The sequence below is a fragment of the Hyalella azteca genome, unplaced genomic scaffold, assembly GCF_000764305.2.
Source record: "Hyalella azteca isolate HAZT.00-mixed unplaced genomic scaffold, Hazt_2.0.2 contig12009, whole genome shotgun sequence".
Classification (NCBI taxonomy): domain Eukaryota; kingdom Metazoa; phylum Arthropoda; class Malacostraca; order Amphipoda; family Hyalellidae; genus Hyalella; species Hyalella azteca.
This window is the reverse complement of record NW_025941981.1, coordinates 493,683-508,097: the sequence shown is the minus strand read 5'-3', so window position 1 is coordinate 508,097 and position 14,415 is coordinate 493,683. Positions and strand designations below refer to the sequence as shown.

Below are 14,415 nucleotides of genomic sequence, written 5' to 3'. Positions count from 1 at the left end.
TTTGTAATTCGATCGACACTATGCAAAGTACTATTTTGTTCCTTACAGAACCTGCCGTTCCTGATTGCGAAAGCGACCGAAATTGTGCACCGTCTGCGGCGTGTCGTCTGGATCAGCTTGGCGTTCGCAAGTGCGTCGACATTTGCACCAGCTTCACGTGCGGTCTCAATTCCGTTTGCCAAGCCGTCAACCACCGCGGACAATGTCAGTGCCTTCCCGGTTTCACTGGCAATCCTAATGACAGGAGCGGCTGCCGTGCCGTGCCTCAAGACGAGTGTCAGACCGATGCTCAGTGTCCGGAGTCTGACAAGTGTTTGGTCAGGGGTAACACACGAAAATGTGTATCTGTGTGCAAAGAGACTCAGTGTGGACCAGGAGCAATTTGCATTGCAAATAACCATGCCGCAAAATGTCAGTGTCCGCCTGGACTGTTCGCCGGTGATCCAGGGGATTTGACGAAAGGTTGCACTTCTGTCGGATGCCTCATCAACGAAGATTGTGCTTTTGATCAGGCTTGCAACCGCATGGATTTTACTTGCTTTGACGTTTGTTTTGACGCTTGCGGAGAGAATGCTGTTTGCATCCCTCAAAACCATGGATACTCCTGCCAATGTGCACCTGGATTCAGGCCAAATCCTTCGGCTGAAATTGAATGCTCAGCTGTGAATGTATGCGATTCAAACCCCTGTCACAAAACTGCTGTTTGTCAATCCAATGGAGCAAATCACCTCTGTTCTTGCCCTCGGGGTATGATAGGAGACCCATACACAACTGGATGTCACCCAGAAGGTACATGCCCCTTGGGAGACGATGACTGTCCAACAGACAGCGTTTGTCTTCGTGGCTTGTGCAAGTCGCCCTGCGAAGGCGCTTGCGGCCCAAATGCCTTGTGCAACGTCGTTAACAGAAAAGCTCAGTGCAACTGCCCTCCAGGTTTTGAACCCAACCCTTCAGCTAAAGACGGTTGCAGCAGGATAACGAGCAAATGTACCAACAATGTACAATGCTCGGGAGGTACTTGCATCCAGGGACAGTGTATCGAAGTTTGTCGTACAGATCGCCAGTGTGCTCAAGGAGAGAAATGCGTCGAAAATAAATGCATGGTGTTGTGCATATCATCTGAACAATGTCCTAAAGAACAGTCTTGCATAAATGGGGTTTGCCTGATTGGCTGTCGCAGTAACTCAGACTGCCCATCAGACCAAGCTTGTTTAGCGAACAAATGCCAAGACCCTTGTTCAGAACCCAATGTCTGCGGTCCTAATTCTGTGTGCAAGTCAGAAGGACATTTTGCGCAGTGCCTGTGTCCGGATGGCTTCCAAAAAATTCAGCAAGGTTGCATTCGTACGCCATTTGCTTGTGAAAACAATAATGATTGCTCGTCTGGCAACCTTTGCGACAAAGGACAATGCAAGCCTATCTGCAGCCAAATCCAGCAATGTGCCCAAGGAGAGCACTGCAACAATGGAATGTGCATGAAAGTCTGCTTCAACGACGGAAACTGTTTGCAGGGAGAAGTTTGCATTGAAGGATCTTGTGAGAGCGGCTGCAGGACATCGGGAGACTGCACTCAAAATGAAGTTTGTGTCTCAAAGAAATGCATGTGTGCTAAAGGATACAATCCTAGTGGTGGTGGCTGCGTAGATGTTGATGAGTGTCAGCAGAAACCTTGTCATGCCTCTGCTACCTGTACCAATGTGCCAGGTTCATTCAAATGCGCATGCCCAGCTCAAACTATCGGCGATCCCTACGGAGGCAACGGCTGCGTTTCACCTAACGAATGCTCAAATGACGCGGAATGTTACGGCGAACAAGCTTGCGTACTCTCCAGCGTAGGACTGTATAAGTGCGTAGATCCATGCGCATCTACAGTATGTGGAGTCAATTCAGTTTGTGTCGTGGAAAATCATAAACCAGTTTGTGTGTGTCAGAACGGCTACTTCGGCGACCCCAACAATCTTTCCAGCGGGTGTGTGAGGGGCGACTGCGTGGAAGACGATGATTGCTCGTCTGACAGAATTTGCAACCGGGCTTCGTTTAGATGCTTAAGTAAGTTTCAAATTTATTTCAAAATTTAGTTGCATAATCATGTACTTTTGTTTATGGTTCTCGGTTCTATTTCACAACATTGGTTCGAAGTTATTTCATCTGAGATACCTATAATCTTCAAGTCGGATTATCTTCACGACGTAATGAGTAATATTTAATAGCCATAACAAATTTTCTTTCTTCAGACCCATGTGAGAACGTTAACTGCGCTCACGGTCGCTGCCAGGCTGAGAACCACCAAGCAGTTTGCTATTGCCAGCCAGGCTTTGCAGTCGCGGACGACGGCAGTTGCAAAGACATCAACGAGTGCGACAGCGATCCGTGTCACAGAACTGCCGCCTGCCGCAACTCTATTGGAAGTTTCACATGCACCTGCACTGCCGGTCTAATAGGAGACCCATACAGCACAGGGTGCAGACGACCAGGAGACTGCACTAATGACAATCAATGCCCTGCGTCATCTGTTTGTTTGCGGAATAAATGCAAGAATCCCTGCGAAACAACGACGTGTGGTAGCGGTGCCGTTTGCTCGGTTGTGGGTCGGCAGCCTGTGTGTACTTGCCCACCTCGCAGCACAGGTGACCCTAAGAGGCAATGCGTGGCGTTCGATTGTGTCTCTTCATCGGAGTGCGCGTCTGATAAATCATGCATTAACAACAAGTGTGTCAACCCTTGCTCCATCCCTGGAGTGTGTGGTCAGAATACGGAGTGCCATGCGTCCGGACATCTGCAAACCTGCTCCTGCAAACCCGGGTTCACGGGCGACGCTTCGTTCGGCTGCTCTTCCATCAACTACTGCGCCAACGAAAACGACTGTCCGTCCGGAGAACAGTGCAATGGGGGAGTGTGTCTGCGTAAGTATCGTGCCGTATGATTTTTGTGTTGAAATTACGTCAATTGTTTCGTTTTTTTTGGTCCTCAATGCAACATTGAATGTTATCGTATGAATTATTAATGCGCAATATTATTATACATTATTATAAATTATTATTGCGAGCACATTTTTATTCCGATACATATCAAGCACTCACTCGTTATCCATCTTGTGATTGTTATTTTAATTTATTTTATCCCTCAAATAAGAAGTCTCGCTGAAAAGTAATCCGAATTCTTACAATTTTCGTGATATTCACCCATACATATTGTGTTGTACATTAGTCTATTCCTAATAATATATTGTTTAGAGTTTAAGTATGTATTTCCCCTCTAATTAAGTACCATGTCTTACATGCAGCTGCGTGCGCCAGCACCCGTGAGTGTCTGCGGGGCCAGGTGTGCCTGCAGGGATCCTGCGTCCCGACTTGCACGTCTGACCGCCAGTGCCCTGACTTCCAGGTACATTATCTCTTCCATTTTTGCTGACCAAATTGGTCGAAATTACATTAATTTGACTCATTTTAGGATGATTAACTGTTGATAAAAGCAAATATTAATTGTTAGCGAGCGTTAACGGAATATTTGTTCTTGCTTAGGTGTGCCAGAACAGCATTTGCGTGCCGGAAGTGAAGTGTCGTGCCAACGACGACTGTTCATCGCGGGAACAGTGCCGTCAGAACAGCGTGGGGCAGGCCGAGTGCAAGGCCGTGTGTGACAGCCTGGTGCTGTGCGGCCGCAACGCTGAGTGCATCGCCCAGGACCACGAGGCCATGTGCCAGTGTCCTGAGGTGGGTCCAAGTCTCTGCAAACCACAGCAACTTTTTTGCTACAATTGATTGTTTTATTGTCGTTGTTGTCGTAGACCGCGCGGCGATAGTTGAATAACTATTTCAACGAAAACGCGTATTTATTGTTTTTTTTTTTGGTTCTTGTTGCTGTCGTTGATTGCAGGTTTGTGTTTAAATAACTATTGTAACAATCACGCGTGTTCATTTGCTCATTTAGTTCAGAAGATGGCAAAGCTCTCTCACCTTTCTTCGCTAATTAGTCGCGTTACGTATTCCTCATTCACTCGTAAAGTATGCCTTCTTATTCGCGTTCGAATCGTTAAATTATGACCTGACTTGAAAATGTGATATTAATTTATTTATTTCCGACTGCAGGGCTTCTTCGGCGATCCCGTGGACGAACGCGTTGGCTGCCAGCGAATTGAGTGTCGCAGCGACAACGACTGCGACTCTAACGAGCTCTGTGATAACTACAAGTGCAAGGGTAAGATATGCAGAAATCGTATGCAATTGTAATAATGAAGCTGATTATATTTTGAGGAACTTATATCTATTGTTCACTATTCATTTGAAATAAATAATTCTTTCGTCTTTGCAGTTGCTTGCTCTGTTGAGAACAAGTGTGGCCGGAACGCGAGGTGCGAGTCGGAGAACCACAAGGCCGTCTGCTTCTGTCGGGATGGCTTCAGCGGCGATCCTCTGAAAGGCTGCTCGAACATTGACTTCTGTGCAGATAGTCCCTGCGGTGCAGGTGCAAGATGCACCAACACCAGGGGAACTTTCAGGTGCACTTGTCCACCAGGAACTGTTGGCAATGCCAACGAAGACGGCTGTGTCCCTCCTGTTGAATGTCTCTCAGACAACGACTGTCCAGCTTCCGCATACTGCGGCGAGGAAGACAACAAGCCTAAGTGCAAGAATGCTTGCGAGGATTACGGTAATAAGTGTGGTCCAAACTCGGAGTGTGTGTCGGCTAACCACAAGGCGCTGTGCCAGTGCCGTGATGGCTATGAAGGAACGCCAAACGACGCCCTCGTGGGCTGCCGCCCAAAAGTCGTGTCGTGCGCCAACAACAAGGACTGCCCGCCAGCCACCATCTGCGATGGAGGACTCTGCCGGCGTGAGTAACATGGATAACGTTTTAAAAGTTCCTTTAAAATGGGGTGCGGCTTTTAATTTCATTTGAAAGTCTATATGAGAATCAATTAACGGTGTAATTCGTTTAAAGTATTAGTATAAAAAATACCTGACTGATTGCTATCCCTTGCCGCAACCACTTTTTCATTCCAAAATCAATGGCAACGGTATCAGCTGCGATGTTAAAGTGAGTGTCTGAGAATTTATCACTGGTAAGTGGGTAGGAAATTCTTAAACTAAACCTTCTTCCTCGTGATTAATTTAACAAAATGGGTTTTTCTCGTTAAATCTAAATTTTCTTCTCCATTTACAGCTCCATGCCAAAGTGATGACGAGTGTGGGCTGCTGGAAGCCTGTATCAGAGGCCAATGTTCGAACTTATGTGACAAACCCAAGGCTTGTGGACTCAATGCCATGTGTGACATGGTTAATCACAAGAAACATTGCACCTGTCCACCAACGTTTACTGGTACAGCTGATACTGAGTGCTACCGTCTGCCTACTTTCTGTAAAACCTCGGAGAACTGCCAAGACGACCAGATGTGCAAGTCAGGCGGATGTGTGCCGAAGTGTACCGGCCACGAGGAATGTGCCCAGAATGAAATGTGCATACAGGGATCGTGTACTCGTAAGTTTATTTCTTTCCTTCCTGTTTTGCAAATAAGTTGGTAGTTTCATATCTATTTAATGTCTTAATGAAAAGTGTGCTTAGCGTTGAAATGATGTTGTGTGAGGGCTTTCAACGTTGAGATAACCAAATTTTTCGTCTTTACAGTGACGTGTCGTGTCGATAATGACTGCTTCCTCGGCCACATTTGTTTGTCCAACACCTGCCTCATCGGATGCCGGACGAACGATGATTGCACTTCATCGGAATCTTGTCAAAACAATCAGTGCCGTAACCCTTGTGAAAAATCCTCCCTTTGCGGTCCTCACGCGGAATGTACAGTGGTGAATTATAGGGCGCAATGTTCCTGCCCAGCTGGCTTCATCCCCAATCCATCTGCCAACATTGCTTGTGTTCGAGAGCCGATTGGCTGTTCCCTCAACTCTGATTGCGGTCCAGGGTTCACTTGTTCTTCAGGGACCTGCTTGGCCATATGTTCGTCCGCTGCTAATTGCCTGGACAGCGAACAATGCGACGGAAACACGTGTCGTCCTGTTTGTAGAAGAGACGATGATTGTCGCTCTGGTGAAATATGCGATAATTTGATGTGCGTTGTGGGCTGCCGTGCAGACACCGAATGTCGTAACGATCAAGCGTGCATTGAAAACACCTGCAAAAACCCGTGCGCCTCACCGACATCGTGTGGAAATAACGCCAAGTGTTCAGTACAAGAGCATAGAGTCGTATGTGAGTGCAATGATGGACTAGAAGGTGATCCCTACGTAAACTGCAGACTTAAAGTCACTTCATGTGATTCCAATGATGACTGCCCAGACTCGGCAAGTTGCGTTTCTGGTACCTGCCGTTCAAAGTGCTCAGGCGATAATTCATGCCTAGACAACGAGCGCTGCATGGACGGTGTTTGCAAAGAAATTTGCAGTTCCGATTTCCAATGCGGAGCTGGAACGATATGCCAGAGGAGATTGTGCGTGGCAGGATGCCGAAGAGACTCGTCTTGCCCTGACAAAATGTCCTGCATCGACCGAGAGTGTCGCGATCCTTGTCCTTCAGCATGCGGAGAGTGTGCGCTGTGTGAAGTGTTCAACAACAAAGCTCAGTGTTCCTGTCCAGCGGATACAATCGGTAACCCGCTGGTCTCGTGCAATAAACCGGCGCGTATCTGCTCATCATCGGATGATTGTTCCTCAGGGGAAGACTGTACTGAAGGCTACTGCGTTTCCAGTTGTTCTTCTGATTCTGACTGTACGTGCGGCCAGGTATGCCACGACAAGCAGTGTAAGAGTCAGTGCAGAAAGTCCACGGACTGTGCCCAAGGTTTCCTTTGTATGTCCGGAAAGTGCACCGCCGCTTGCAGGTCCAGCAATGACTGTCCAGTCGGCCAGTCTTGCGTCAACACCAAGTGCCGGGATCCTTGTGAACTGAAAACTTGTGGAACCAATGCTATCTGCAGAGCCTCGAATAATCGTGCTGTGTGCCTATGCCCACCAGACTTCCGAGGCATTCCGACCGTTGAATGCAGAAAATCTGAATGCTCTCAGGATGAAGATTGCCGCCACAATCAGATGTGCAGCGAAGGTAAATGCATCAATCCCTGTGAAGCAGGTTTTTGCGGTATCAACGCTCAATGCACCGTAGTCAACAGACGAGCCCAATGTCAGTGCCCGGCTAATTATTACGGCAATCCTGAGACTGAGTGCACAGAAGACGTCAACGAGTGCGCCCGGAACCCTTGCGCTAACAACGCTGAGTGCAAGAACACCATCGGCAGCTATGTTTGCGAGTGCAGCCCGAGTTGTCAGGGCGATGCCTACCACGCAGGCTGCATCTGCCCTAGTGACCAAGTGAGTCCTTGCGCCCTCCGGACCTGTGGAATCAGCGCCAAATGCCGGACTGTGCTCAACAACGCGGCTGAGTGCTTCTGCCCTTCAAACATGCCTCTCGGAGATCCAATGATTGAATGTAAGTCAACTAGCCTTCATAATAATGCTTTTTCTGACAGAAATCGGGGAGCTAACCTATTTGTGTTCATGTTGCTTCTTATTGACGTTTTTCTTATTTTCCTGTTTACAAAAATAAAATGTTAAAGTTCGATCATGATAATTATTCTTATCTCAGCTTATCTCTAATCTTCATGGCATTGCATGCTGCAGGCAAGGCAGACTGCCGACAGCGCGGCTGTGGTCTGGGCGCGACTTGCGTGGACGCGGGCGACGAGTTCGAGTGCCGCTGTCGGGATGGCTGGAGCGGTGACCCCGAGGCAGAATGCGTGCCAGGTCAGTCGTTGTCTATGACTGTCCGAGCCCATGAAGTCTTTCCAATGAACTTAGCTTCTGGAGCTATTGTCCAATCCTTTGTTCAAGCCTTGTGCCTTTATATTAATCCTATCCATGCATGTATCCCTGAGAATGTATATCTTTTGTCATGATCCTGCAAGTCCCTACATGAATGCCGAATATGAAACTGCTGTGAATAACTTCATGTTGTCTAGCATGGTCATTTATATTTTTATATCACAGTATCATCGTGATTTATCAACAGATATTCCATGTACCTAGATAGTATATGTAGTCACATATCGAAATCCTGCGCCCTGTGAGCAGGTATCACTTATGTGTTCCGTGACTCTACCTTCACATCATTAAGTTAGGATTGCATTGAAGTGAGTTGCTCATCAAACTCTCCTCAGTCTCATTACATGAATAATCTTCGTCACTGAGTTTATTGTAGAAAAATCGTCCCATTAGCGATAAACACTTGCGATCTGCGATTGATAGTCGGCAATCGTGACGATCCGCAATCCCATCGTGGCTCTGGTGTGCAATGCAGTACGATGGACGCAGGTTCTGTAACCCGAGTATGGCACCGTCAGTTCAGATCTATTGTTCACTGAAAATTGTTTCTTTTCTATACGTCGTTGCACTATTTTAGAATATCGAAATAATGCTATCTGTTTCATCTCACGAGGGTGGCATTATGGTTTTACTTGTAACATACCACTTGGGAGTTAGTGTCAAAAATATACGGTAAATTTCTTTAGCTTCGTTACGTAAAGTAGTAACTAATTTGCTATTTAATTGTAGAATTTTAATTTCTAATATTTCAATCGTCTTCGCGGTCGATTTGATAATTGGGGCTCCATTCCAGAGCTGAAGCTCTGTGACCTCGTCACGATCTTTACTAATGGTGACACTCTGCGGTAAGCTTCGTAGTATTGTAATGGCAACACCGTTCCCATTCAGAATCGGTGTTATGCTTCTTGATTTAATCTAAATTTAGTTCTTAGACTAGGAAGCTCTAATAATCTCTTTGATAGGTGACATCTATGTTTTAACCCGGAATCACATAAGGGTTCAAATGCTGCCTCATACTTGGTTCTTCATACATTTCATAGTGATTTTAAATCATCCTCATTAATATTGTTCACGATAGTAATGAGAATTATAATAATCGTAAGTATACCATTTTCTCGAGCTAATATGGAGAAATATAGGGTATTATTAACGATTGTTTTAACAGTTTGCCTCAACAGGTTGTCATGTACTTATTTCTAATGCTCACTCATGTGTATACTGATTTACTACCAGAATTAACATGAAAGTCCGTGTTTGAAACACCGCCGTGATTGTCAACTTGAGAATAACAAATGAGGAGTTCTTCGGTTTAACCGCGGGTGTGGCTTCTGTATACCCTGAGGTCACTTGCACTCTGCTATGCTGCATGCTCATGTCTTTGCTCTTCCTTTCTCACACTAGATTCTCAGTGCACAATACATCTAGACTGCCGGCCTCCATTGGCTTGTATGAAGGGCAAGTGTTCAAATCCTTGCGGCCAACCTGGTGCGTGTGGTACCAATGCCAATTGTACGGTCGTTAATCAGGAAGCGTCGTGCGCCTGTCCCCAATGTTATCATGGATCTCCTCAAGTCGCTTGTCAGCTGAACGATACGTGTATCCGCTCCCAGCCAGAGCCCCCTGCTCCTCCGTACTGCATTTCTAACGAAGACTGCAAAGACAAAGAGACGTGTAATGTTACTTTGAAGCAGTGTCAAAACCCATGTGATGATTTATCGGCCTGTGAGCCCAATCATCGATGTGAAGTCCGAAAGCACAGGAAGAACTGTTTATGTAAGTTTGGGTTCATCTTGAACTCAGCTGGTGAGTTTGTCTGTGCAGGGGACAACATCGAGTGTCATCGTTCGCAGGACTGTAGTTCTGACCTGAGTTGCATAAACAACAAATGCAAAAACCCCTGCGAGCAAGGAAACCTGTGCCCTGCTGGAAAAACTTGTGTCACTATGAACCATCACGCAGTTTGCCTTTGCCTGGACGATTGCTCCCCGTCTGTAGAAATCTGTCTGCGCGATGAAGGCTGCCCGCCAAACCTGGCATGTGTGAGCTATCAGTGCGTGGACCCCTGCAACGGACACGCCTGTGCTGGAGACTCGCCTTGCTACGTCGAGGAGCACAAACCACTTTGCAAATTCTGCCCGTCCGGTTTTACAATTGATCCCATCTATGGCTGTGTCAAAGGTAAAGAAATCAATAAAACGATGATATAAACTAACGAAAATATGAACACATGCTACGTGCACCTTTAATAATCACTTACTAACACCGCTTAATGACCAACTTTCTTCGAGTGACGGATTCGACCTTCAAATTTCCTTCGACAGCAGAAAAGATTAGTTGACTTCGAAGTTGTTAAGGAAAATTCAAATGAACGGGAACTTTGTCGACCTGTGACAAACATTTTTTAGACTTTCTTTCATTTTCTTGGAATGAACTTTTTTTTGATGATTCCAACCATCAATTTGTATTGAATGAATTTGTTTAATATTAAGTTTTTCTTGCATCCAAACTTGTCACAATAATTTATTTTCTTCTGTGTCTGTTCGTGTTACAGATTTACTACGTGTGACGTTTTCTAATTTAAGTAACACTTTCAGATAATAGCCTAATTTTGGCTTACTTCTACTTTATGTTATGTTATCCTTTCAACCCTGCCCCTGAATTCAACAAATAACCCGCAGAAGCTCCTACACCTCCTAGCATCCCTCCTCGTTCGGAGCCTCAATGTTACTCCGATATGGACTGTGGCTCTGGACAAGTTTGCCAGAACGGAATTTGTGCGAATCCTTGCTTGAACATTTGTGGGGCACCTGACTGTCTCATTCTGTCGCTAAATGATGAGTCAATAGAAGTTGAGTGCGATTTGGAATTTGATAAAACCACGAAACCCGCTGACACAGCTAAGACATTACAGCCCGCCACAACCCAAACTAGCTCAACCACTACAACAGTGAGGAGTTACACTCAAAATCCAATCATAACCACATTTAGGCCCTTCAGGCCAAGTTTTTTCACAACTGCTCCCAGTTCCACAACTATCAGTCAACAACAATCAACCACTCATTCGGTCCCAAAAGATAATTGGCCTTTCTTTACTACAGCACGAACTACCAAACCTACACAATCATCGGTCGCCATAGTACCTGATGGTAAGATTGTTTCCACTACTATAAAACCACCAGGATTTGAACAAATTCACACTTTTCCCACACCGAAGGCTGAAATAATTTCGTTTGTTTCATCTTCAACTACTACCAAGAAAACGACGAAATTGTTTTCAGAAGGAAGGACAACGGAAAAAACCACAACTGACAATTTTAATTTGCCAACTACAACTGAAGAATGTGTCCGCGACAAAATCACTACCGAGAAAACGGGTACACGACTCGATTCTACCTTACTAACCAACCCTCCTGAAACAACTACAGAGAAAGAGGAATTCTCCAGAACCCAGCCATATGAATGGCCCACGACAACTGCTATGTCCTATCTTGACGATTCAGTTACAACAGAGACGACATTATTAATAGAATCAAGTTCATTCCCTACAACCAGGCTCCGAGTTACTACTCAGAAGGCTGCCGTCACAAGTCCTGATCAACAAGCCACCGATCCGGGGAGGTGGTTTTCAACTACACATTTGCCAACAACTCACAGTTCTCGTACAAAACCTCAACGGACATCATCAACGATACCGCAGAATTGGCCCCCCTCAACCATTAAAGTATCATCTACTACCACTCCAAAATCATTTTTAACTCCTACAACTAGTTCTACAACTCCATCAATAGAATACACGGATAGGTATGAAACCACTACGCCATCTCTCATTTCAAAACCAATAATTCATCAGCTTGCAGAATACGAATGCACAAGCAGTGTTGAGTGTTCTCGCGATGAAGCTTGTTTGGAAAACAAATGCCTTAATCCCTGTAAAGTGCGTCAGCCTTGTGACAGCGGGTTCGTGTGTGTAGTCAGCAATCACATAGCGTTGTGTCAGTGCCCCACAGGTTCAAGCATTGGATCTCTGTGTCCAAAAGGTACAGTAATTGATCGCTCAAATGATCTTTGCTTTACATAAAAGCCTTTGTAAAGCAATGGGAATTGCCCGCTCCCATGTACATTGCATCAATTGCTTTGCTTCTATATCCGTTCAGCTTCTGAAGACAGATCCTTTCATAAACGACAATATACAAAAAAAAATAAAATTAGGAGAGGCGTATTGTTAAAGACTCGTGAAACATCGTGACATTAAAAAAAACTTATTACGTTTATTTGAGGGATATTGAGGCATATTTTATCTTGTCCTTTCAACCTTACTGCGTATCCATGCGGGGACAATGAATGACATCCTGGTTCTTCCACATGTGACATGTTTTTTGTCATCACTGTTCTCATCTCATAGGGTATGAATTTTTCTAAGTCAAATGAAGAGTCGCTTTTGTTGTATACAAGGGACAGGAGAAGGCGTGATTTACCACTGTAAAAAGGCACAGATGATACGTTCACAGTTCTGGAATTCTCCAGGTATGCAGACCCGGTACACTGTACGATGCTTCACGGTCAGCCGGTATAGGAACGCGAGATTGATATTTTCCAACAGTAATCTTATAATTGACATTATAAATACGAGTTGAAAGACTGTATCCTACTCATGTATCCTACCCACAGGTTCATAGAAATGTCACATATGTAAATTGTTCCTTTACAGGCTAATACGACTCTGCCACAGGATACCGTATACGTTAACGTGATCGCAGAAGAAGCTCTGCTGATTTAAAATATATATATTTTTTTAAATAAATATTTCTAACGGGAAACTATATTTTAAACAGGAATTTGACCTAATTTTACTTTACTTATTGGTTCTCGTATTACATGAATGCGGTCTGCCTGGTTCAATTTGATGTCAGTGAAGTTAAACTAATTTACTCTTTGAAGCGTAACATTGAACTAACTCCGGAAAGGCCACTCTAATACTATTATCTAAGAAAATTAATCTATTGAGGGGAAATTCACGCCCACACCCATAGTTGGGGTATTGGCAGTTTACTAATGAGGGGCTGAAGGCTTTGTAATTTTGATTTCATCCAGGCTTGGGATATGAATCGAAGAATGTTGATAAAAAACTAAACACAAACAAAAATTACGAATCAAAATTAAAAAACATTGTAAAATATTTCAACACACTTGGTCTCTTGACCTATTTTTGGTTAGGTAACTTATAATATTGTGTATTATTCAAGAGAAAATGTTTGCAACACTTTTTCGAGCTTTGTAAACTTAAGAAACATAAGCTGTGAATTCGTTAGGGCCTCCACACGAGTTTTTGAGAAATATTTCTTAGGTTTGGCTGGACTGTAATAACTTACGCACTCTAACAGAAGTAGCAATTAAGATGAGTCAAACTTACACATTATGTCGACGGTGGTAATTGACGTACCCTTAACAAAACTAACTTGCCCTTAACCTTAGCTCAAGTTTACACATACTGTAATTTGTTCGACGGTGACGGAATACTATAATTCTCTTCTGGATAACGTGAATGAAATATGTACTAATTGGCCGCTAGTTTTGGATCTCCAGCATATCTTATTCGTTGCTGTTCACGCATGTTGGTGAGCCAATTTAACCATGGATTTCCTTATGAATTTGTTTTCCATTAATTAAGTGACTAGCTGTGGTTAAGAATGCCTGCAACTATATTATCATTAAGAAGAACTCTGACCGCATGTTGTAAACTCCTATACAAGCGTTTCTTGAGTTCTCAAAACCCGTATAAGCGTTAGCTTCTGCAGTATGTACATTGGTCTAGCTCCAGCAGTATTACTGTACACTGTTCTAGCTCCAGCTGTGTAACTGTACACTGGTCTAGCTCCTGCTTTATTACTGTACACTGGTCTAGCTCCTGCTGTGTAACTGTACACTGGTCTAGCTCCTGCTGTATTACTGTACACTGGTCTAGATCCTGCTGTGTAACTGTACACTGGTCTAGCTCCAGCTGTGTAACTGTACACTTGTCTAGCTCCAGCTGTATAACTGTACACTGGTCTAGCTCCTGCTGTATAACTGTACACTGGCCTAGCTCCTGCTGTATAACTGTACACTGGTCTAGCTCCTGCTGTGTAACTGTACACTGGTCTAGCTCAGCTGTATAACTGTACACTGGTCTAGCTCAGCTGTATAACTGTACACTGGTCTAACTCCTGCTTGCATGACTTTATAATCGTCCTCGAGGTCGTTACTGTGACTACGCTAATCACAAATTTTGATGACGTTTATGGCTTTTTGAATACATGCCATTCTAAGTATACATTGCATGTATATTCTCTTCCACTGACTTAGGAGCATGTTGTATCTGTACCCAAGCACTTTTCAGTGCACAAGCCTAAACCCCTTCTGCTTGAACTTTTAGGTGTACCTGCTCAATGTTCATGTGTCTGCAATACCATCCTGTTGCCATCCCTATCAGGGCTGAGCTCCTATGCAATTACACATGCATAATGATGAATTTTGTTTACAGAGCTACATAAACTTTTTTCAACATACGATGGGGATTTTTCGTTATAATTTTTTGTTTATATTTTGC

General features: G+C 44.4%; 3 protein-coding genes across 3 annotated transcripts in view; all 3 read left to right on the top strand.

Annotated features, from left to right (window-relative positions):
* Window positions 1-20: 20 nt before the first annotated feature.
* On the top strand, window positions 21-2,827 carry LOC125178704 (neurogenic locus notch homolog protein 2-like; the record flags this gene model as incomplete). Its single annotated transcript, XM_047883094.1, has 2 exons — window positions 21-2,049; window positions 2,235-2,827. Coding segments are annotated over exons 1-2 (2,622 nt in total), but the record flags the coding sequence as incomplete, so codon positions are not given.
* A 624-nt stretch (window positions 2,828-3,451) lies between these two features.
* Window positions 3,452-7,427, top strand: LOC125178703 (neurogenic locus notch homolog protein 1-like; the record flags this gene model as incomplete). The annotated part of the gene is made up of 6 exons (XM_047883093.1): window positions 3,452-3,461; window positions 3,553-3,713; window positions 4,089-4,197; window positions 4,312-4,833; window positions 5,164-5,478; window positions 5,626-7,427. Coding segments are annotated over exons 1-6 (2,919 nt in total), but the record flags the coding sequence as incomplete, so codon positions are not given.
* Window positions 7,422-14,415, top strand: part of LOC108675679 — an 83,500-nt gene continuing 76,506 nt past the window's right edge. The window contains exons 1-3 of the mRNA XM_047883088.1: window positions 7,422-7,437; window positions 7,629-7,751; window positions 9,651-10,007. Of these exons, the coding sequence (XP_047739044.1) occupies window positions 7,428-7,437; window positions 7,629-7,751; window positions 9,651-10,007 (490 nt within the window). The 5' untranslated portion in view covers window positions 7,422-7,427. The remainder of the gene's footprint in view (window positions 7,438-7,628; window positions 7,752-9,650; window positions 10,008-14,415) is intronic.